This window comes from Micrasema longulum, unplaced genomic scaffold, assembly GCF_059751315.1.
Source record: "Micrasema longulum isolate JH-2025_06_02 unplaced genomic scaffold, ASM5975131v1 h1tg001159l, whole genome shotgun sequence".
NCBI lineage: Eukaryota > Metazoa > Arthropoda > Insecta > Trichoptera > Brachycentridae > Micrasema > Micrasema longulum.
The window spans coordinates 306,159-333,350 of NW_028278346.1; the positions used below are offsets into that span (position 1 = coordinate 306,159).

Genomic DNA, 27,192 nt, shown 5'->3' on the forward strand with positions numbered 1-27,192 from the left:
CAAAGTATTTGGTTTGAAAAAAATATTTTTTATTATTTTTTATGCATTTTCGAGACACTTTGCCATACAATTAAATGCTCTACTTTTTACCGCACGAAATAAAACATTTTCATAAAGAATTTGCCGCACCACTTCCTCATAATGCACCGTCGATTATATATAGTATAGATAAGTAGGAAACATTCGAGATAGGAATTAAACTTGAAGATTTCGGGAGCCAAAAGGGAATTTCTTTCCCTAAAATTCGAGAAATTGCTTTGCGTTACCTAGCTCTATTTTTAATCACATGCTTGTGCGAGTAGGGATTCTTAGCACTTTCAATAATTAAAAATAACAAAGAAATCGTTTGGATGCCAGTGCTGACATGCATCTGGCTTCGAGCAGTACTGAACCAAGGATTCAGCAGTTGGTAAATAGAATGCGCAGTCACAAAAATCGCAAAGAATATAATTTATGTAAAGCTTTCGAAAATATTAAAATAATTTTGGCCCAAAATAAAATTTTAGTGTTTTATTGACAGAAAAATCTTAGAAATCGACCTTATCCTAATTTATATAACCGCCTGTTAGTCCATAGATTGGATAGAACCAATGCTTCCCTGAAAATTTGACCTCTAAAATGCTGTATCTAATTTTTATTTTATTCTATGACACCAGCTAAACTACACGAATATTTTTTTTTTATTTGTTCGTTGTTAATCGCAGCGATCTGAGATGGGTTCAATATTTATTCATTATTAACTTCTAAAAATTACGGAAAGCCTACACGCAACCTTTCGACTGCGCATTTATAGGTGGACTGAATTAAAATATACTTGCGCTCTATTTAATTCTTGTATATTATGGAACTGCGTAAGTCTTTTGGTACCTTTACGGCGGTCGCCCAGTACTGAATTCATAAGTCAACACATGCGCAAACTGAGACCTTTAGTATGTCTGTGGAAGCAATTCTAACAAACCAATCTACGTTTATTTTTGTTATATTGTGACGGTTTTAAAACAAATTTAGCACTTGAATCGGTTGATCCCGAGGTATTTATCTATGAAATATAACATTTTTATACTGAAATTATGGCATATAATAACAAGAATTTTAATAGTCTTGATATGTTTAACACTCCATACAATATGTACAGAATAGAACTAATAGGCTTGATTCAGAATTGTTGTTGTCTCTGTTGAGAATAGACGTGTCTCTTTTCTTGCTCTTAATTATTAAATCAAGTGCAATTTTCCACTCCTACTTTCCGTCAATCATCTTTCTCACCACTCCTTATCATTTTTCTTCTTTTCCTTTCCACTATCTTCTTGTTTTGTCAATATTTCTCTTATTTAAATATATAGTATATTTATTAAATAGATAATCCAAACTTTAAGCCGTCGGCGTCGTTGCTTTATTACAGTATTATTCAGTGAATACATATAATTGGATGGCACATTTTATATAGTTTTTTTAAAATATTGATTTAACCTGTATATCTGTTTGTATTCGAAATAAATAAAATAAAATTGCTTTTTATTTTATTTCAACTCGAATTACTGTGTCGGCAGTAGGTACATATTTTACCTATGTACCTATTACCAAGTGACTGTTTCCCTGATCGATAACCTTACCACACGCCTCTGATCACCGCCTAACAGTTGGTGGTCTATGGCAAGATAATAACTTGTTCAAATTGTCCCCCCACTGTTCTAAACAAATATCTCATATTGACCCTCCCAGGAATCAAACCCAGGAATCAAACCCAGGAAAAAAAAAAGTTCATATATAGCTATGTAAGATAATATAAAGAAAATACGGTGACTTTGAGTTATTACGAACTAAGGGAAATATACTTTGCCACTCTGTACAAAGATGTTTTCTGCAGGAAATATTTTCCTGTTAACCTTAACTTTCAAGAATTTATTTTATTTTTAGACTTGAACTTGCTGGTCGGCGTGATATATGGATTTATTTAAATTCACGCAGAGAAGCACGCAGTTGTGCTAAATAGAGGACTGTAAATCGGATTGTAAATAGAAGATTATAAATTAGGTGTAATTTAAGTCCGTTCATTATTTTTTAGTGCAGCGTCAGCGTAATATCGCCACATTGTAAATCTTAATTTTTGAAAGTGGAATATTTTTTTTTTTTAAAGTGGATCAGCGTTTTGTTGCCTTGCAAATGTCGTATTTTAGGTAGAAGGACATCACAGACGAATATCTTTTGGGCATTTTAAGCAATTTTAATAAGAGTGTATTGTAAATTTCAATTTGTAAATTACAATTTTTAATATAATACACTACATATCATTATGCAATTTTATATATATTTCGACTTTTCGGTGGGATACAATTTTTTAAACATATTTTTTTTACATACTTAATAATTAACTAATTAAATAATTAACATTTCATAATAATTGTACCAGATACTAAGTATAAATTTTTAGTTCTTTTTTTTAAGATTTGTGGATCTTCCGTGTAGTTAATAATTGTGGTTAACTATCTAGGAATTGGGCAATTTAGTGTTTTTTTTAATTTTAAAATTATTATTAATGAAACTGTTTTTCGCACCCAGAAGCCGTACAAAATGCAAGTTAGAATTCACCCATTAATAAACCGATTCGATTGCTGAACACGGTTTTTGCGGATAATATGGTTCTATTTTCTAAAAATCTCGTTAAGTAATGCAGACTACAATAGGGAAATATCACATACTACGAATGCCGATAAGAATATATGAAATGGATTTAAAATAATTAGTTGTATTTTCGAAATCAATATGCATATTGTGAAGAAATGTTATCATACATAAATTGAAAAATAGACTTTAAAAAAATATGTCGCTAGAAAAACATAACATGTTTGGCCTTGACAGTTGTGACGTCAAGATTTGTGACAATGTTCTAAACAAATTTGTATGGTCGGAACAAAAAACATGAATCGTGACATATTAGGGGCGTGGCCAATGGAATGACCGTTTTTGCGGGAATCCAAAATTACAAATTTAAAAATATTTGTTATGCTACTATTACTTAGCAAAAATTTTTATTTTTCTGGACAGTATTTCATAGACTTTTATTACTTTGGAAATGTAAAAAAAAACCCGATATTTTTCCTTGTTGTAAAATAAATATTTAAATTAATATTTGTTTGTGCTGTTCTGATCAAGGAACAGCGCATTTTTATTTCGCAACCGGCTGATCGGAACATTAAATGCTTTCTTCTTCTTCTTATGGTTCCTCTCCCCGATGAAGGTTGGAAATCATCATTGCGATTCTTACTTTATTGGCAGCTGCCCCGAACAAAGACTGAGTGCTGCAATGGAACCAGTCGCGCAAGTTCTTAAGCCAAGAGATGCGCCTTCTACCTACACTGCGTCTCCCTTCAACCCTTCCCTGTAGAATGACTTGTAAAATTTTATATTTTTCGCGTCTCATCACATGCCCAAAGTACTCGAGTTTTCTTTTCTTTATGGTCTTCAGTACCTCTTTATCTTTTTCCATCCGTCGGAGAACATCATCGTTTCGGACTCTATCCACCCAGGAGATTTTTAATATCCTCCTGTAGCACCACATTTCAAAGGCTTCGATCTTTTTTGAAGTGTTTTGGGTGAGTGTCCACGTTTCGACGTTGTCATAAATTGTACTCAGATGAGAGTGAAAAGTGAAACCCCAAACATGCACTCCGTACTATGTAATTTACTATAAATTACCGAAGTATTGTTATTGTCACTTGGAAAATTCTCTGTTTATTACATGCGCGGTTGTAGGCTTCGTTACTCGACAACGGCTCTGGTTTACTTGGCCGAATCATGGCGATTTAGCACCGTAGATCCGCAAACCGTTGTTAGTGAGTGAATGGTGGGAATTACATTTATATATTGGTCGGAAATTGACGGGTCTGATCAGTGCCTCCGTGAAACTTGACCGCGTACCTAGCCCATAAACGCGGTGTTCGTTCATAAACAACTACTCCTCGATTTCATTTTGTTACGCACAAAACAAAAATGCATCTTGTGACAGTTGCCTCGTTTGTTGCACTGAGTCTCATGTGCTTGTCCACATTGACAGACGCCACAAAAGTTTCACAATGTTCAGGTAATGTTTCAAATGGATGTTGCAATAATTTTATATTTAGACTTGTGTTTTGTTTTGTTCTCTTAAAATTTTGTTTCATGGAATTTAATTGATTTAATCATATACATAGGTAGCGTTGATTTGTTTGATACATACGTAGTAAAATTCTACAGTCAAAATATATTTCAAAAATACAATTTTTGAAAAATAATAAAACACTCAGTATTGATTTGTTAAAAGAAACGTTTTGTAAAAAACATTTAAATGAGATGATCTGTATTATTGATTGAATCGGCATTAACTTTGTGGAATAACATAATCAAATATATAATTGGGATAATCTATTTGATTGACGATCGAATAGATAGATGATCTTCTACTAGAGCACAGAATAGTAGAGATAATTAGAAAAAAACAGATAGCAGAATAGGAAAGAAAATCAGAGAATTAGGTCATAGAATTGTAAAAATTAGATTACATAATAAGTGAAGAAATTACTGAAAACCTAATCATAGATATTTAGATATAATCGTAGAATAATATCGTGGAATTGTAGAGATCATCATAGAATTAGATTGTGGAGTTAAAGAGATACTCATGTCAATAATGTTTTGAGTATGTCTAAATGTTTGCAGACAAGCTGGATTTTCTCTCCAGGGATTTATATCGATATAAATTTGTTGCAACAGAGAGAGAAAACATTTTTGATGAGGGAATATGGAAGTCTAGGCATTTACAGAGCTTATGACTAACTGGTTTAAGAATAAAATAAAAATTGGAAAATTGTTTTCAGGCGTTGCCTAGTAGGTGAATTGGTTCAGTCTGATGAATCTCGCCCACATGATAAAGGTTTCAGCTCTTTTACTTCACAAAAGTACCCACTTACTTGGAACTGTTTTAAAGGTCTTATGGCCTCTTTTCAGATCCGCGAATTGCAAAAACAATTATTTTTTTAAGCGATAATTAAAAAAAAAACTTTGTTTACAAAAGATTCACGTATTTTTATTTTTTTGAATTTACATTGACTGCTTTCAATGCCCCTATCGCCGTCAGAGTAACCTAAGTACATATAGTCAGTTTGTCTATCACCTTCAATCACATTTTCTTAATTTTAACGGCTATAGGGTATTTATTTATTTATTCATATGTTTTCCATTGTAAGAAATAATAAAAAAAATGTGACCTCACTGGGGTTACCCGTGCCGAGAACACTTAACAATATACTTTTTCAAACTCATTTTTTACATTTGAGAATAAACAAAGAATACTTAATGAACAGAGATAATTAACAAAATGTTCAGACAGTTTTAAACACTACGTATTTATGTTTGTAATTAATTTACGTACATCTTTATAATTTATATTACAAAACGCACAATAAAATAACAAAAACATAACACAAGCTATACATTTGTGGAGCAGTTGATTAAATATTGGTTTGGGCGAATAAGACAATCCATTTTATTTCTACATGGCTCTTCCATCCATTTTTTTATAGGCTTTTTGAACATTTTCTCGTTACTTATTGTTTTAATAGATAGTGGAAGTAGGTTATAGATTTTAATTTAATAATACTCAAAATCCCTTTATCAGAAAGTGGTATTAGTTTGTATTTGTTTAAGTTGTCTTTGTGTTGAGGATCTAGTGATAATATTATTTGTATGTGATGTTTTGTAGGGGTTATGTCTTTCATTTGAGTAAGAATAGTTTTTGAATCTGTAAGTAAGTATGGTTTTAGCATATAATTGCTTTGGTGTCATAAGTTGTGATTTGTGGAATATTTCTTCAGTAGATGTCTGTATCGGGACTCTGAGTATTATTTAATATGTTAGTTCATTAGCTTGTTAGTAAACCGGAAGAAACAAGTCCGATCAGGAGAATCAGGATCGTTACCATCTCTCCACCGGCCAAATAATTCAAACCTATTTACCCCAAAAAAAGACAATCATTATTCACAAATTCGCTCTATTCCTAGCACCATCCCCCCTATTCACGAGGAAAACCTAGCATCAACCTATTCAAAATCTAGCATCCTAGTCAAAACCTACCAACTAATGTCAACAGATGGAAGAGTTGAGGAAATGTGGATGTTTAAACTAGGCAGAATGGTGAATGTTACACGTGCGTAATGGGGCCACTTAAACCAGCCAATGACAGGTCATAAGACCTGTAAATGCCTAGACTTCCATATTCCCTGCTCAAAAATGTTTTCTCTCTATTGCAACAATTTTAGAGATAATTATGGAATTGTAAAGATAATAATATTATTAGATTACAGAATTGTAGATACAGAAAATAATTGTTGAGATAATCTTAGAATCCGATAGTGGAATTGTAGAGATTATCATAGAATAAGATCACGAAATTGCAGAGATTCGCATTGAATTAGATCACAAAAATAATCATAGAATCGTTTAAAAAGGAAAAACCACTTCATATCATTATAATTGAAATATTAACTCACCTTTAATATTTGTTTACAATTATTTTTTTTACAATTCGTTTACAATAATTCATCGTAAACGCAAATATCGGTAAATGCTCGTTTCAAAAGTGTTTTTTTTTAAGTTATGCTTGTACCTACTTAAATATTCTTTTAATAAAATTGAGTAACAAGCTTATGTTTACTCGTATTAATGTGTATTTATTTCGATATATACAAAATAAATCAAAACAAAGAATTTCAAATTCATTTAACTTTTTTTTAATCAATATTCCTACAGAGATGAGGTAGAATTTTTTCAAATTTAGGATTATCGATATTCGAGCGTTTACAGGGCTTATGACCTGTCATTGGCTGGGTTGAGTGGCCACTTTACGTTTTACAACATTCCCCATTCCGCTTATTAGCGAATATCGACACAGGTACCATTTTGATTCTTGTATATATCTTATTAATATAAGATAAAAAAAATTAGATAAAAAAAAGATAGATAAAAAAAAATATATACCTACTCCCCCTCGGGAGAAATCCAGATTTGTGTATGTACAAAAATACACATACCAAAAAAATAATGTTTCATTTAACTTGTTTATTTTAAAGAAACGCCCAAATGGCCCTCTACCTCCGATTAGTTTTCCATAATTTTCGCAAAACAACATTGCAAATACTTCGTTGATGATGTAGAAAAAATATTATTGACATTAAAATCTACGTATTAATCTGAATAATATTTAAATAATACCCGTAATAAGCTAGATGATATTCCGAAAAATCGCATGATGCGGTGTTTTTTACATAATATAATCCAGCTATTACAATAATATCATCGAAACAACGTTTTATTAATGAAACTGAAATTATTAAAAAAAAATTAACAGTTTAAAAATCATAACTTATTGCAACAGTGAGGGAAAACGTTTTTGAGAAAGGAATGTCGAATGAAATAGAACCAGAATCCTGGACGAGTGTTATTGGCACGATGACTACTCTCAGGTAAAAATTCTGAAAAAAAAATCGAGTTGATATGTCCCCGCCTCGAATCGTCGTGGTTGGGGCGTTCGCCTATCGGTAAACATAAAATATATGGTGGTTTTTCACTTAATTATTCCATTGTCTCTGGACTGATCGTAAGACTGATCACCTTTCTTTCCTGCAACAATGCAGCGTATAAAAATATCAAAGTCTGAAAGTATAAAAATTAAAACTTTTTTTGGCGTTGCTTAGTAGGTGTAATAATTCAGCCAAATGAGGCTCACCCACATCAATAAAGGTTTCAGCTCCTTAACTTCACAAAAATCAACAGATGGAAAAGTGAAGGAAATGTGGATGTTTTAACCCAGGCAGAACGGTGAATATTGTGCATGGGTTCTTACGATATAAATGCTTATGGGAAGATAGAATATCATCCTGATCCCAACAGTTGAGTTAAAATAAAGTAATATAATAGCAGAAAAATCATCTATTTGAAATATAAACCTAGTGTATTATAAGCAAGGTAAAAAATAATGTAACTCCCTTATAAAAAATATTTAAAAAGGATGCTGATGGGAAGATTATGCCTTCGGAAATAAAGTTCTCTTAAAATGGATAAATATGTACGTTTTTATATTTTATAAATTCATTTATTAAAAAAATACCCGCAGTAAAAAAACTACACTGATGTACAAAGAAATTGTCAATATATTTTTACACACTGTTTGTTTACCTAATAAAATAAATAAATTAACAAATAAATTCAAGGGAAAGCATTAGTGGAAAATATATGTGATGGGTGGTTAGTGGTTAGTTATGGAGGTTTTGTGATCATTAAACTTAAGTAGTATTATTATTACTAAAGTATTAAAAATATATATTAACAAAGATAATTTTGCAATTGCCACACCGGGTACTTACAATAATAACACACAACGACAGCTGCTACTTTAAAATATTTTTTAATTGCTTTCTAAAACACTGATATTAGATAGAAAATATTTTTAATAGTCACCGGTTAGTAACTCACTTCAATCACTATGTCACGTTTTCAAATGCTAATGGTTGTTTCAACGTATTTTTTAAAGTTTTTAACATACAGGCAAAAATATGGAACTAGTGCTCAAAACTTTTATTGTTGCAATATAAATTTTACTTTCGTATTTTAGGCTGTAGTCTGATAAAAAGTTAGGAAATCAAAAATCAATCAAAAATATTAAAGCTACCTATTAAACATTTTTTAAAAAATTTCAAAGGCGTAATTTAACAGAGAATTTAAGAAAATTCCATAAAATTTTATGTCTTTAAAAAAGCTTGTATTTTTTTTTCAAAAACAAAAATGTAGGATTTCGCTTCAATATTTTTTTTATTTGATCTATAAGCTTTCAATCATTTTACCAATTTAGTAATTAATCAAAAAATTAGTACTCGATATTTTTTTTATATTGACTTTAATATACAATTTTGCACTTTTAAATATTTAATAATTTTTTTATTTACTTTTACAAGTAACTAATATCCCACCAAGCCACTTTCTGTGGCTTGTTGGTGGAGGTTTATATTAATACAAACTTATATAATATTACCTAAATTTATAAAAACAATGAATTTACAGATATAATTAACAGCCGGAAAGATCAGTAATATAGGTACGTTGTAACTTTTATTTTAGTTACATAATAATCTCAGCCGTGTGGTATAACCTCGGGTTTGATTCCCGACATGGTTGATTTGAAATATTTATTTAAAATTGTGTTTTTATACTAGTTCATAGTCCCTGCGCCGCGATTATGAACGGCTATCTTCATCGGTATTGTGACGGTATAAACTATTATCGATATTTATGTACAGAAGTGTGTATATTTGTATGAAAAATTCGACGTATCTTTGTTAGTTACCGGTAATTGAACATGTTTTGAAAAAAAAAATTGTAAACATATTCCATTTTTCATACGGAAAACTTTACTTTGTAGATAAAATTGATAAAATAAAATTGATGTATGTGTATATATACACATACATATACACATGCATACATGTATGTATATATGCATGTATATGTGTGTATATGCGTGTATGTATGTGTATGAATGTTTATAAGGGTGCGCACGTGTGTGTGTATATTTATGGAAATATATAAATAAACATATATGTTAGTCTGCCTTAGCTCGGGTCTTCTCCTACTAGGCATTACTTTTTAATATATATATATTTTTTTTAAATAAAAAAAACCTTGCAATTGTAACTTTGTTAAAATTCACTCAAATTTGGGTGCTTGCCGAGAAAAGAAACAAAAAATTGTAACCTGTACATCTCTTTGTATTCCAAATAAAATAAAATACAATTATTATTGTTATCGTGTCCATAATAAAATATTTTTTTACAACTTCAAAAACTGTAAACAGCCTCATTATGAAGCTGTCGATTTTTGCAGTCCGGAAACCAAAAACTGATTAGTTATCTACTTATTTTTTACTGCTTTTGCGGCATAAAGAATCCGCGGGTTTCTTTTGTCCTTGCATTGAGCACTTTTCATAAAAAATGTTATAATGGCAGTTTTTATTTGTTATTTGATCACAAGGAAGTTGAATACTGAGAACGATTCTAAAATAACTGCCTACCCGTGATATCCACTGCAAACTATTGCTAAAGAGGGATTTAGCAATACAACCTACCGGTTGTTTATTAAATAAATACATAACATAATGAATAAGGTAATATTTCTTTCTAAAATATTGCTCAACGTTTCTTCGCTGCACACACAAAAATAGTGCCAAGACGTATCTTGCATCTTTTACTTAATGCATAACATTGATTTACGTATTATTAAGGCTGTAGTCTGATAAAAAGTAAGGAAATTATACGATTTTGCCATTTTAAAACGCCAGCTATCCAAAATCGTGACATTCAAAAATAAAGTAAATGAACAATAGATAAAAAAGAAATTAAAAAAAATTTATGGTATGTTTTAAGAAAAAAATATTTTTTTAAAAGTAACTAACATCATCATTACCTTTCCGCACCTAATGGTGCAAAGGGCACTGCATTGGTACACCAATTGCAGCGTATCTTGATCTTTTTTTTGTAACATGAATGTAAGGTGATCAGTCATATGCTTCAGGTCCAGCCCAGGGACTATGAAAGATTTGAGCGTAAAAACACATTTTTAAATAAATATTTCATGTCAACCATGTCGGGAATCGAACCCGAGACCTCTTACATGGTAGACAAACGCGGTGACTACCACACAACGAAGCCGACAACTAACTCAGACTAAATTTTGAAAAAATACTAATTTGAACGTGTTTGTTCTTCATAAAATTATATTTGTAACTTTGTTCTTAGAAACGTTATCACAGAATGTATTTTCAGCAGTATTTGAAATTCAGTGTTTAAAGGGGTAATAACTTAAATGGTCTCATATTACAACTTGAAACATTGGTATTATGTATTTATTTTACTTGATTTGAAATATTGTTTTACATTTCTGTAATATATAAGCCTTCGTACTTATTTGTGTACTTAATTAAATTCATATTTTCACATACATTATAGAAAGGGGTGTCAAATGAAGCAATACATAAATTCCCGAGAATTTTCATATGAGTCGTAATTTCTTAGTGTTTCTTCGATAATTTATTACCCAATTAATTTCTCACGTTGCGAAATAATAAAAAAGTCCGGAAAGATGTCCTTCAAATGCCATTGAAGTGTTTTGAAACTAATGTAAAAAAAAGACAACTAGTTTTTTGTCAACTTCAAATTATGATCTGATGATATTACGCGTATTAATTTCAAGCAATCTTGACACAATTATAATAAAGTAAATTCTGTATTGAGTTTTATTCCACTTTTATTTATTATTTTTACTAACCTGGGTACTAGTGAAAATTATTTTTAAAAAGTTTAGTAAAATTGAATACATTATTTTTATTGCGATTATAATTTATACGAACAAAGTTCAGCAGATAAACTCAATCAATTCTATATATACCTTCCATCTATATGTATATAAATTGTTGTGTCTTTGTTTTTCCCGTTTGCGTTCCTATACCATTCATCCGATTTCTATGAAACTTTGGTAAGTTGTTCTGCGCAAGCCCGCGAGAGATGAATTATTTTTTTGTTACATAAAAAAATGCAAAATCCGTGCTTCTCACATAGACATAGTACGAGTTATGTTCAGAAAATTATAAGAATTATTAAATTTCGCGGGTTTGGAGAGTCCGATTGTCAATTTATTTTTTATTGTGTTGGTATGCATGCCTCTGAACTATGCTAAAGTTTTCAGCGGTATTCATTGTTTACTTTGTAGCAGCCGCTTAGGTTAGAGGTATTTTTATGAGCTCGACAATTTTGTGTAAAAAATTAAATAAATTGCAACGAAGTGTGTGAAATAATAACAAAGGCCTACGGAAACGCTTATACCAAATTTTAATTTTAGTGTTGAATTTTTTTTCCGAGTTTTATGAAAAGGGGCTTTAGTAAAAATATGGGTTTTAGATGCAGGTATACTGAAGTACCTTCAATCGTTCTGTCCTTATTAAATGTTTTTTTTAGGATAGCGCAATGTAATAAGCTTTTTGATTTTTTAAATTAAAAAGTACGCATGGATAAATATTAAGATTACTAAACAAGAAATACATCTAATAAATATAAAAACTTCACCAAGCCACTTTTTGTGCCTGGCTGGTAAAGTTTACCTACAAAAATATTTATCCGACTTAAAAATAAATATATTTACATTAACAATTATTACAGTCAAAATAAGGAGCAGTAGTTTAACTGTACCGCTCAGTCAAAAAAAAAAGAAAAAGAAATACTTATATCATGGAAAAAACAATATACATATCAATCAAATTTGAACACATTATTTAGATACAATTAATATAAAAACTCTTGATAAAGGAGACATTTCTAATTGTATTCTTGTTCCACATATTATTTAATTTTAAATTTTTTCAATTTCAATTTTCAATTTTATTTATTCATAAATATGTACATTACAAAATGGAATATCTTAATTCATACATATAGAAATAATTAGGTTAATTAGGTATATATAAAAAAAACACATTAGTATACATAATATCCAAAGAACAATATGTTAAAAAAGTAAGAGAATCTTGTAACGAAAAACTCCCTCAGAGACGTGTAAAATGTCAATGTCCAAAGTGATATTGTTCAACATAGAGATAGAGAGAGCCCTTCCAACAGGCATTAATTAAGGTTGGCAGGAATTAAATTAAAAATGTAAGGTACAATATAATTAAATGTTCTACTGCCATATTTATTACTAATTTTAGGGATCACTAAACCATTATTATAAGTAAAACGAGTGTTGTAATTATGATTTTTATAAATTTTTAAAGTATTAGAAATATACTGCTCTAAAATGATGCAAAACCACAAAATTCCTTGTACTGGCAGAGTTTTAAGTGATTTATAAAGGAGTCTTTTGTTATCCCTCTGATTGAATAATTCTAGTGGTACAACTTTCTTAATAATGGAATACTGTAGATCCTGCATCATTTTGATATTAGTAAGGATATAATCAATATTTTGAGTTGTCCAAACTTTTGTAGACAAGGACTGGATTCAACTCCCTGGGAAGCTGTAAATATATTACAACAGAGATGAATAAAATTTTAGAGAAGGTAATAGAAGTCTAGGCATCTACAGGGCTTATGACCTGTCATTGGCTGGTTTAAGTGGCCAACATATTTTGGTAAAAAAAGTGGTCAAAGTATTGTTGATAAATCCACCTGGTCCACGAAGAAGTATAGAAATTTAAAAAATAAGATTTTCAGGCGTTGCCTAGTATATAGGTGAAATAATTTAATTAAATGAATCTCACCCGCATAAAAAAAGGTTTCAGCTCTTTAATTTCACAAAAATCAACAGATGAAAGACTTGAAGGAATATAGATGTTCAAATATGGGCAAAACGGTGATTGTTACACAGTGTGTAAAGTGTACACTTAAACCAGCCAATGACAGGTCATAAGCCCTGTAGATGCCTAGACTCCTATATTGCTTTCTCTAAAACGTTCTTCATCTCTGTTGTAATATGTTAGTAGGTACATAAGATTCATGCGTTAGAGTAACAACACGTCTATGGCTAATAGTGTTAAGTAAATAACAGCATTTATCGATACTCTTCCTGACCGATTACCTTTCGTTCCCATCCTTCCTTTGACCCATCCTTATGGTACCTACCTAAAATCAAGATAGAAGATATTCAAAATGAGAAGATTCTGATTTAGAACAAAAACCAAACAACATTTTTGACTTGACATAAAATCGGATAAAAAGTGGTTGGAGTCGTCGCGCGTCGTGGAAAACATAGTTATATTTTATAGTTCATTTTGTCATCCAGTGCCAGAAATTGAAGAACATTCAGATCATATTAAAGGTAGGTATCCATTCCATGTTCCTATCCTTTCTCAAATATTTCCAAATCACAAAACCGAATGAAATTAGTTTACCATTTACAGTCCGCCTTTTCGTTAGCAAATAGAGTCGCCCATACGGAGAAAAAACCAGTATATTTTTATATAAGTTACCTACAGATTACAGCAATACAACAGGCCGTAGGTACTCGGGTCGAGAATTGCAAGCGCAAACCGAAACCGTCCGTTACACGTTTATTGTTAAACTGAAAACCAAACCAAAAATTTGGAGAGCTCATGTTCTACGGAATAGATCCAAAAGGCTTCTGTAGAGAATTATTGCTCCGAGTATTATGCAGTATTTAATCTGAAAGCAAGTTGACAGTCAAGTTAGTAACGTGTAAAAGAAAGTGGGTCGCTTACGATTCTTATGAATAACCGTTGTCTGTATATGCGATGTATCATTATATTATCATGTGTATATCTACAGCAAAACTTACATATAATTTGTAAGTAGGTTCATAATATTGATACTGTACCGAGTAGCTTTGTTTATGGAAGGTAGGTACTACACCTCTTCATATAAAAAATGCACCTTCTCTAGCCACCTACAAGAAACGCCTGAAACATTATTATATAAATACAAACATACCAACGATATTTTGAGTTTGTCCAAATTTTTGTAGACAAGGACTGACTGCGGACTGACGCGACCTGTTTGGCCTTGGTTGTTGTGACGTCAAGATTCGTGAAATTGTTCTACACAAATTTCAATGGCAGGAACAAATAAACATGAATCGTGACGTATTAGGGGCGGGGCTAATGGAATCTCTGTTTTTGTGGAAATTCAAAATTATAAATTTAAAGGTATTTTTTAATAATTAGCAAAAAAAAAATTATTTACTGGAAAGTATTTCAAAGACCTTTATTACTTTAGAAATGTAAATGTAAAGTAATATTACCCTTTTTTTAAAAATATTTATATCCATACAGAGATGAGATAGAATTTTTTCAAATTCAGGATTATGGATATTCGAGCGTTTACAGGGCTTATGACCTGTCATTGGCTGGGTTAAGTGGCCACTTTAAGTAGGTACTACAACATTTCCCATTCCGCTTATTAGCGAATATCCACACAGGTAACATTTTTAATTTTTGTATATATGTTGCTAAATGTTCCTACTTAAATGGGTTAAGTGGCCACTTTAAGTACCTACTTAAAGTGGCCACTTAACCCAGCCAATGACAGGTCATAAGCCCTGTAAACGCTCGAATATCCATAATCCTGAATTTGAAAAAATTCTACCTCATCTCTGTAGGGATATAAATAAAAATATATACCTACTCCCCCTTGGGAGAAATCCAGATTTGTGTATGTACAAATACACGTACCAAAATAATGTTGTGTAATATTACCCTGTTGGGAAAATAAGATTCAGGGTAACAGACACATTGACTACACATTATACTGAGCTGCCCTGACGGTGATAAGGAAATTAAATGCCGTGAATGTAAATTCTAAGAAAACGCGAATCTTTTGTAAACCAAGAATATCAATAAAAAAGTAATTTACAGTTCATCAAAGCTAAAAAAAAAATATTTTGCAACGTGCGGATCTGAAAAGAGACCACAAGGCCTCTAAAATGGATATGGGTAAGTGGGTGGGCCTTTAATGTTCCTGGACTCGCACCCGAGGTGTAGGACTGATCACCTTACCTTCACGTAACATGTAATACTTGTAGAAATACGCTACATTTGTTTAACAATTTGATACTGGAACACAACTAGAATATTTCCTCGATTTGCTGAGAAGTATCGGATTAGATATCCTTTATGCGCAGTCTTATTTACTGCATATTAATAAAATGCAATTTAAATCAGTTTATCTGAGCAGCCTCTGTAGGTCAACTAGTTTATTATATATAAATACAAGTTAGATTAATGGATAATGATAAGTACTTATGTACATAAGCGTGAGGTGAAGGTTTTTATAAAGGTTGTACAGTAAAATAATTAGAGCTGGGATACAATAACCCTTTGAGCTAGAGTAGACGTGTATCACCTTCTGGGGAACTGGCAACAAGACAGACATAACAAGAATACAAAGACAACAAAATAAAATTCTTAAACTAACATACAACCTACCCTACCTGACCTCTACGACTGAACTGTACAAAAAAACACACCAGTTTGACATAAACTACTTGACTAAAATTGAGACCTTAAAAATTGTGCACAAAATAACACTGGGAAACATACAAGACGACGACATAATATTAGTCAAAAATGCTGACATACACAAATATAGCACCAGACAACAACAACACTATCATATTGAATAAGCAAAGACAAACAAAGGACAGTCAAAAATACTACATAATGGACTTAAACACTACAACGATTTACCTTACTACTTGAAAACTTTTACTGGAGACAAATTTAAAATCAATCTGAAAAAGCACATGATGACTGAACTAACTAGACTAGACGAGACATAAAATGACTAGACAATATTAAATTTCTAATGTAACCCTAACGGGTTTTTTAAAATTGTAAATAAATAAAAAATATTAATAAAAAAAATGAATATTAAAAGCCAAAGAACCGATTTTGTATCAGATTGAAATTTTCTGTGTCGATATTTTTTCTGTTTTTCAAAATTATTTATCATATTTGTATACTGTACGTCCAAAGAAGGCAGATAAAACTGGGCTCTTTAATGGAAAAAAAACAATTTGTCAAAAAAACAAAACAACAATAATATCGATAGTGCGTAAAAATCAATCAAATCACTACTTTAGTGGCATAATCCAGGAAGTAACTACAGAAATGCGTTTGTATGAAGAAAAGTCAGACCCCGTTTCCTCTTAATACGGTTTGATGAGAGGCTCTACTTATGCACCTAAAGCATACAACACTTTCGTTAAATATCACCCCTCTTCAAACATTGAACTCCCTTAAAAGTTCGACAGTTAAGAAGAAGGATAGTTTATATAGTATTATTATTATTTGTTAAACATTTAGAGGCTTAAGATAATTAATTACATGCAAGAAAATTAAGATTAATTACATAAGGATGGGCCGATATTTTTTTTCTGAATTTTGAAATGAAAGGGGTCTAAAAAGTTGCCTTTTAGATTACTCGGAATGCAAAAAATATTAAATCAACCAGAGATTGTAGTTGTTGAAAAAGTCGATTTATTTAAGTAAGAAAATCAATCCAATTAAATTTTATAATGTGCATTAAACTTTATTAAATAAGCATCTAAGAGCGTGAGTTGCACTTTGTTATGTAATGCATGGGTAGCATTGTTTTAATGAGCCATTGTTTTCGTCAATATTAGCCCGGCGGTCAACGGAGTCAGTTCCGCGGAGTGTAAACTTTTTGCATTTCGGTAGTTTTAAAACGTGTTCGAATTTGTAATGTGATTAAGTTATATCTTTACTAGCAAAATAATAATTTTATCATTATAGATATCTATAATTAACAAAATGTTTAGACAATGATAAACATCAAACCTTGGTTGAGGGCCAAAAGCAGTATGGAATATTTAAAAAAATATTTTTTACGTTCAATGTGATCTAAAATGCAACTTTTTAGTCTTCTTTCACTTTGATGTCTAAAAAAAAAAAACTTCAAACATCATCGACCCACTCTTATGTACATAGATTTTATACAATATATATGGACATAAAATGTAGCTAGACCCGTAACCCTTTATAGTTAATTTATCACAGCATTAAACGTGTTAAAAATAATAATTTAATAAAAATTAGTTTAAAAATAAGAAGAAAAAAAATGAAAAAAGAAAGCTTATGTTACGAGTTTAATAATTACAATATAATTGGAAAATGGATAAAAAAAGTCATCAAAAGCGTAAAGAGAAATGATAATAGTGTAGAAATGACTTTATATAGACTGGATTCAACCCCCTAGGGCAGTGATCGGCAAACTGATTAGTCAAAAGAGTCAAAGATCAGAATTTCGTCGATTAAGATTTCTTTTGAGAGCCAATTTTCTTTCCTTTAAACTGTTTCCTCTGTAAAGCCAACAAACCTTATTGTACAGTAAAGATCTCCGTATTTACTCTGTTATTGAGTAAACATTTTTTAAATTAGCGATGAAAAGGAGATTTTACGACAATTTTGTTGACAATTTTGGTCACCAAATCCATAACATTGGAAATTTTTCGCCTCTTGATGAATGATGCAATGGTAAAAAAGCATCTCGTGATTCATTTTTGCTTCGAAAATAGAAAAAAACCGTTCTCACCTCGGTCATAATTTTAGCTCCACATGCTTAAAATAAATTAATTTAATCAAGTTGAATATGATGCTTCTCCATGAATTCTATTACAGTATTTGCAATATCCTCAATAATTCAAAAGGCAATAGTCCTAGAAGTTCTTCTGTAGAACCAGTAGACTAAATAATTTGAACAAAAAGTGTTAAGTGGTTAAATTTGAACAAAAAGTATTAAGCTGGTGCCGCATGCGGCTCGCGAGCCGCTGTTTGCCTACCACTGCCCTAGGGAGCTGTTAATATTAACATATTACAACAGAGATAAAGAAAATTTTATAAAAGGGAATACATAAGTGCAGGTTGTCTACCCTGTGGATGCCTAGCCTTTTATACTATTTCTGTTGCAATATGTTGACTTTATAGTAAATTATGAAAGCAGATCTATAGAAAATGAATTAGGTTGGTTACCTTTAAACTGAAATTTCATTGCTAGATTTTCATTTGAAGTTAACTTTTACAATACATCATATCAGTATTTAACTTGATTTTTGTTAATTATTGAAGTACCATACCCCTCTATTTGCACCCGATAGTGCTAAGGGCACTACATTGGAACACCAAATGCAGCGTACATCGGTAATCTGTTACATAAAGATAAGGTGACCAGTCTTACGCTTCTGGTACTAGTCTAGGGACAATTAAATATTGCAGTATGAAACTATCTATAAAACGTAGTGCGAATTTGCGAATTGAACTCAGACATAGTACAATTATTTGTGGAAAAGTAATATCAATGAAATACTCATAAGGGGATAGAGCAAATCAATGTATACAACATGCGCAACCAATAAAAGCTAAATCATAAAATATTGATTATGATAAAATTATGAATAAACTTATCAATGAAACTTCGTGGTTTAGTTTTACTTTTTATTATTTTGACCACCAATAATACAAAGTAAAACTAAGCCATTAACTATGGAGTTTTATCAAGAAATATCAACAAAAAACATCAATATAATAAAATATTGAATTCATGTATTTTAATGAATATTTTGGAAAATTTGTACAGTGCTATTTTCGTAATATATACCCCAAATACGGATTACAAATTGAATTTATGAATGTTGATTTTAATTTTACTTAAAATTTAAATAAAACTTATTAGTAAAACGGTATATTTGTTATCACATGCAACAGATTTATTCAAATGGTTCAGAAAACAGATGCTTTTAAGTTTTTCTCCTAAACATCACGTCACTCTCACAGTTTCGCTGGGAGAGCATTCCATGCTCGGAGTAATGAGGCGCTACCGCTTTAGAGCGTCCATACGGACAAATAGTATTATCAAAATGCTTTTTTTCGTAGGACTTTTTCAATGGACAATACAAAATTTAAAAATATAGATTACACAAACATCACTCTGTCAGATTTAAAATTTACACTAAAAATGTATTATGTAACTTAGTAGACATTATAATAATAAATATGTACATCCCCTCCTTATCCTCTCTTCAAGCATTTTTGTCCTTATCCCGTCCAATTTACAGTAACTTAATGTTCTTAAAATTAATATCAAAAAAATCTTTGATTATTGAGTACATGAAAATAACATTTTGATATGTATAAATTGTATGTATTTATTTGATATGTAATATATATATTCTTTACTAACTTTGTATACTATGTGGAAATCTGTTATTAGTTCTGAGTTTATACACTATATATGTTTGTTTACTAAAAATATGTATGAAGAACTGTTGATTTCCCTAATAAAATAAAAAAATAAAATCAATCACGAAGTAAGCTATAGTTTACATCAAAACAATGTACTCAGATCAAAAATGAAGCGACGAAACCGTCCGTTATACGTCTGTTGTTAGATATTTATATTTATTTATTTTATTTTGAATTTTGAAATATGGGCACACACATTTTTTTATTTTATTTATTTATACTTTTACAATGTTTGTATTATTTTTTTTATTTAGAATAATGTTTCCTCACTGAGAACAAACATTTTACAATAAGTAATACATGCCTTAAATTAGTTATTTAACAATGTTAAAATAATAATAAAATAAAAACGTTATTTATCTCATTAACATAATAAGCAATATAAACTAAAATAATCATAAAAAACATAAAGAATTATAAAAAACGTAACCAATTTATAATAGACCTTTAGACCAAATTTATATATTCTGTATTTAGACATAGAATTATAATGTACAGAAAGAGCGTAGAATCATATTTGAATTCTTCGGACTGTGTCCACTTTGCCCCACTTTTGCCACACGCATGGGTGAAGTCGCTGCGTAATGTTGCCGGATTGCGAACAATATTATCATAAGATAAATGTAAGAAAAATTAAAAAAACAAAAATCTCTAAAATTTTATTGTACACGCGAAAACATTGATTGACGCAACAGAGTAGATAAGTAAAGGGTCATTTTTAGTAAAAGTAGTTGAACTTTGAACTTGAAAAATTAAGCAATTTTTGATTTTACATAAGCGGATATATTTATGTCATTATAAATAATATTTGATGCCACTATGTTTTAAATATAATGTCGGTCAAATGTCCGCCACGGTGTTGTTTAATCCAAAAGGTCCAATTTTCGTTAGTTCTATCACTAGATGAGCAAAGTAGCGTAAACAATTTGAGTACCCTGGCAACACTAACAAAATGTCAATTTTGTTTTCTTTGACAATCTGACGGATGGCAAAATAATTCAATTCTTTAGTTATATAATTTGTGAATTTGCTGCTTACACATGAAATGTGATCCCATCCTATTTTTTTTTTGATGCCAGTCTTTCTACACTTTAATATTATATTATAAAATTGAATTTTGTGACTTGCAATAAAACGAAACAGCTGTGGCGTGTTTATTACTCTGAGATTCCATAATGCAAATGCGCGTTCACCGAATTTAGTGCGCTTGTATAATGTATAAAATCGCATACATGTTTGGAAAGATTCCTCGAGTAGTTTTCTAAAATCACTTCTTTTTGCAACAACTCTCTTATGCATGTACAACAAAGGAAAATACAAACAATTATTTATTACGATTTTGAATAGTTGAATAAATGCATTACGACTTATAAATAGCTCTTTAATATGTATCACTGCACGTATAATTCATTCTCTACTTTATACATGACGGACATACTAATCTTGCCATTCTCTTGTAAAAATCCTTGCTCAAATAATACCTTATCATGAATTATCGATTTACCTTCCAAATTTAGATGTAGATTTTTGTATATATCTGAAGGATTTAAAATGCTTAGCATAAAACATAATACAGGTAAACGTCGTTTTGTGCCGGTCAGATTTACGCCGATTTACAATTACGCCGGTTGGTGCCGGCGTGGGATTACCCGCGTCGGCCACACCAGACGACAATAGGCGCCGCGATTTTAATAGCAAACACACTTTAACACGTTGTTTTATTCTATTACCGTTTACGCGAGCAGCCTATTGTGTGTATAAAATTATTTCCGAGTTAGTTTTCGTTTTGTTTTTAAGAAAAATAAAAAGGTATTGCTATTTTTTTTACTTAAATATTATTAAAATTTAAAGAATATTAAAATATTTGTAGTTTTATGCTATGATTCTGCAAGAAAGGAAGCAACAATCACCCGACAGACGTTGTCCTGCCCGAACGTTGGCTTGCCTGCTATTAACTACCTTGGAAAAATACTTTTTATTGATAAGTACTTGCTTATGGTTGAATTCCAAAACATAAATGAATATTTTTTTTCAATATGGCATTCTTTTTGCAAACGTCAAACTCCGGTCTTCTCACCAACAGAGGGGTGTACTTATGTTGTAATACGATTTTTAATAATTTATTGAGTTTAATATTATTTGAGTATTATCAAAAATCCAGTAAAAATAAATAAATGGGTAGAAATCATAAGAAATTTAAGGAAGGAATCTGATTGAGATCCACAAAAAAAACAAATGCTGTTTGCAAACATTTTAAAAACAACCTTTTTTATACACAAAAAAACAACATCATTCCATTTTTTTGTAAATGCATTCTCCTCGAATGCCACCCTGGTATATCGATGAATAAAACTCTTATGCTCCTTACTTCTTTTTTACATATTGGATTATAAAAATTAATATCTACGAACTCGCACGTGCGAAGATCTATATTTCTCTGAAAACCGCACGTAAATCGGTGAAGCCGTTTAGGAGGAGTTCGGTGAAATCACACGTACAGAGGAATTTTATATATAAAGATGTATCAAATGTTAGATTGTTCATAGAATTTTCACACGGAACCTAACCTTAAATCTTCCATTATATTTGTGTTCATTTTACGCCGATTTTTTTTTACGCCGGTGTCTCTCGGAATGGAACCCCAGAGTAAAACGACGTTTATCTGTATTTCAAAAAAATAGCAATTAAAATTATCTACCCACGTATAAGAAGATACATTCAAAATTAAAATAATCGCTAATTTCTTGCTATACCGTTATCCTGGCTGTGTCCTTCACAACGCATGTGTCCTTCAGGAACTCCTTTATAAAATTGACGAAGCTGGTAGAGTTATGGGCTTGAACATCAATGTGGCTAAAACAAAGATGAAGGTGTATAGCCAAAACCTTCACAACAACGCTGTATCGCGATTGAATGGTCAAACAATCGAGAGAGTGCCTAACTTTAAATACCCCGGTAGTCAAATCACTTCTGATCTAGACCCAGATAGGGAAATTAGATGCAGAATAGAGATAGCACGATCAGCATTCAATGGCATGTAATCATTCTTCTGCAGTAATAGTCTTAATTTAAAACTGAGACAAAGGATGGTCAAGTGCTATGTGTGGTCAATACTGCTCTACGGAGTTGAAACATGGACTCTCAAGGTGAACTCCATAAACCGATTAGAGGCTTTTGAAATGTGGCTTCACCGGAGAATGCTGAGACTTCCGTGGACGGATTCAGTGACCAACGTGGAGGTGCTGAGACGAGCCAGTGCCGAAAAAGAACTACTGCCCTCAGTAAAAAGAGAAAACCCGCATATCATGCGCGGAAGCAAATTTGTGCTTCTACAGCTAATTATGATAGGAAAGATCGAGGGAAAGCGTGGACTTGGAAGGCGACAGATGCCCTGGCTGAGAAACATACGCGACTGGACGGTGGACGGGAGTGCGCGGGGTTGAGGTGCTGTTTCAGTTGGCGCAGGGCCGGAATGCCTACTCTAGAGTGATCGCCAACCTCGGGGGGACCTGATATGGCACAGGAAGAAGAAGGAGAACTGCTTGCTTCGGGGTTCAAGCTCGCAGTATTTTTTTTCACGTAAAATGTTTTTTAATTTTTAAAATTGAATTTAGTTTTTCTTATAGTTACATAAGTTTACAGTACATGTCGCTGTCCCAGTTCCACACGGAAACAAGTCCGAAATTGTCATATTTGAGTTAGACACTGATTCAAGTCGGAAAGCCGATATTCTTCCAATCCCACTCGGAAAAAAACTAAATAAAGGCTATATTCTCTTTATAAAGACTATAAATATCTTTGTGGAATTTTTATTTCGTTCAAACTTATATATTCCACACAGAAGCATTTCGACATGTTTCTGTGTGGAAATTAGAAAGGTGAGTGATAAATGTATCTTTGTTCTATTCCAAAGAGCAACAAGTCTGAAATAATAATATTCACTTATTTTATTTAAATATTTTTAATGAATTTGATCATTATTTTGAATGGTATTTGCTACAAATACATTTAATTGACATTAATTATATGAATAAAAAAAATATAATTTTACAATGGAATTTGATTTCTTATTATTTGAATGTGTACAAATTAATACTTGGAGACAAATAAATTACTGGCTTATACCCATGCTGGTCTAATAACAACATTATTGATATCTATAAATTTAGAAAATACAATTCTAGGACAAATTTAAAAGGTATTTGAATGAAAAAAATATACAAAATCGATTTTTCATACATTAATATTGGAATGACAAAATAGGCAAAAACTTTGACTGGCTATATCTCTGTTGCGCCGATTTCTAGTCGTTTCCTGTGGAACTGGGGCAACGATGTGAATAATAATAGAACAAGATGATAAGTAAAAAATCCCACAAACGCATAGCAGGCATACTGATTTAATCAATTTTCCATGACAGCACGATTTTTCATAAAATTATCATCAAACTACACATACTTACTGGCGCATACAAACACATATACATATTCATACACAACATACATGGGTATATACACACATAGTTGCATACACATATGCGACACATTTAAAAAATACACAATCATACACTCGCACACATTTAAAAAATACACAATATAAATATTTTAGTATAAAAAACCAAAAAGTAACATAATTTACTAGGAATTTAGCTGAAATAACCAACGATATTTCTTTCCGTGACCCATGTTTTAGCATGTCTTTTACAGGTGTTATTGGTAAAGCTTCTCATGTCTCATACATTACTGGTTAATACACTGAGCCAAAAAGAGTGTATCTCTCTGTCCTAGTCTAGTTTTACAGAGGGATTCGTTGATTTTTGGTTAATGTTAAACGCAGTGATTTTCTCTTTTAATTTGTTTTTAATATTTTTATTTTATTATGTAGATAAAACAATTTATTATATAAATAAAACACGAGTGATACTTTAATCCACAAATTTAGAATATCCAGTGACCGGTTTCATCGCTTTCGCGACATCTTCGAGACTGGTATCTTTATTAAAGAGTTAAATGTATTTATACAAAACAGAGGTAAGGATAGATAATTCAGAGTTATATGTAAGTAAATTAAATAAAATTATTTTTATCTTAATCAAAAAAAATTTCTTCGGGTTAACTAATCGTCTCGAAGATGTCGCGAAAGCGATGAAACCGGTCACTGGATATTCCAAATTTGTGGATTAAAGTATCACTCGTGTTTTATTCATATAATAAATTACAATGAACTTCCATCAAGAATTTTCACTTACAAACTTAAATGTTTTAGATGAAACAATTATTCAATTTCATTAAAAATCTTCACTTTATAAATGTCAAAATAGATAAAAATTCAATCGATTATTTGAATTGACAGCATGTGAAAATAGATGCCATATTGCAACGCGTGCTTTGCTTTGGATTTAATTGAGACCCTAACTTAGCTGATACAAGGTCGGAACCTTTGCAATTTACGAAATTCGTTTTCCAAGCAACACTACCATCATATCACCTAGTTTGTAAACTACCGATTTTCTCCTGAAGTTGTAATAGAACGCGTTCTTTGGATAGGCCTGAAAAATAATCTCCTAAATATTTTCATAGATAATAACTCAGTTGATTTCATAGCAACAGCTTTACGGCTTTTTACTTGTGGCATAAAGATGAAGATGCATTATTATGTCTTGTAACGTTAATACGTCTGTTTAGCGAAAAGCGATGTATTTTAGTTTTAGTAAATGATTTGTTAGTAAGTGATGTATGTAATTTTTAGTAATAATGAATATTTAAAAATCATCGGTTATAACCGATAATACTTAATTAATTAATCTAAATACACTTACTCTCATACAAATACACACAAACACACCTATTTGTTGTACCATAATTTGATATGTACGATTTTTATTTAGAAACTTCAATGATCTGTCTTTAAACCGTAATTTTTAAAGTTATTATATCATTGTCGACTGTTTTTTTCTGTAAAATAAATAAATAATAAACTAATTTAATACCTTAAACGGTCCACTAGTTTGCTTAAAAACGTGACTACCCCCCAATTGAGATTAAATTATAAGAAATATAATAACTATAATTATATTTATTTTTACATTCTGGATTCTGACTATTTAGCCAAACGTTACTTAACAGAATGGTGAATGGTTCACAGTATGTAAAGCGGTCTTGTAAACCAGCCAATGACAGTTCAAAAGCCCTAAAAAAGTATCGACTTCAATTTTTCCCTTCTAAAAATGTTTACCATCTCTATTGCAATGATGTTTCATCTTCATAACATCCTAGGCTTAATTAATAATATGGCGCACTTTGATGCATTATCACTATGTTAAGATCACACAATTGTGTAGAAAGTATTGCTGCAATTGATATCTTTTACTCACACGAGAGGTAGTATCATACATGATAAATATAGCGCAGGAAATTGGTAAAATAAACCAAAATAGGGAACAAAATGCCGAACACTCCTCTAGTGGAACGGAAGGCCTGTTGACTACTGCCAACAGGCCGGCTTCTCCTGAAGAGTTTTAAGTGGTTTCCTCTCCACGTGAGCAAATGCTGAGAAGTTCCCGATTAGCCCACATTAATATATCCCTCCTGATCCCAATAGTTTAGATAAATTTTAAGATATTTAATAGCAGAAAAATCCACTTTTTGAAATATAAACCTTGTATATTATAAGCAAGGTAAATAATAAAGCAACTCCCATATAAAAAAAATATTAAAAAAAAATTGATATCTTTTACGATATATTATTATATTACCATTATTGACAATTCAATTTCATAAATTAAAAAAAATACTTACTTGTTTATTTTTATTACCCTTATACTTGTTTTTTTATTTGTTACCATTATATCAAATTGCACTGTAGTATTGGCAAATACGCATTTCATAGATACATATTTTTATTTCTTATTTTTTCGTGATAATATATGCTTGCTTGTTTATTAATTAACTTAAAAATGTCTTTCTTGCTTACCGTAACACTTTATTTATTGTTTGCCTTACAGAATTTATTTCATAAGCTTATATCTTTGCATTTTTTGTTTATATGCTTACTGTTTTTTCTTGCATACCTTTGTTATTATTGTTTTTTTTTTTACTTTGTAAAACTTTTTATCATATTCTTTCTAACTAATTTCACATATTTTTTCTGTATATTCTGTTTATTATTTAGTATGTTAGCATGTAATTCATTTTTTTTTTTTTTAAATGCCTTTTGGGCGTTAACGAACAAAATAAATAAATAAAATAAATTATATAATCATAGGAGAACTGTAACGCAATTTATAAAATCAAATAGTCTCTTATGTTAGTTAGGTAATAAAAATTGTAATAAACTGTTCGAATAAAT

General features: G+C 30.8%; 1 protein-coding gene across 2 annotated transcripts in view; it reads left to right on the top strand.

Annotated features, from left to right (window-relative positions):
• The window catches only part of Npc2b (Niemann-Pick type C-2b), a 54,543-nt gene that overhangs the window by 3,456 nt on the left and 23,895 nt on the right, over positions 1–27,192 (top strand). Inside the window, exon 1 of one of the 2 annotated variants that reach the window (XM_088233860.1) lies at positions 3,847–4,081. The exons of the other annotated variant lie outside the window; for it this stretch is intronic. Coding sequence (XP_088089986.1) covers positions 3,991–4,081 — 91 coding nt within the window. The 5' untranslated portion in view covers positions 3,847–3,990. Of the gene's footprint in view, positions 1–3,846; positions 4,082–27,192 lie in introns of those variants that run through there. 2 annotated transcript variants of the gene reach the window in all.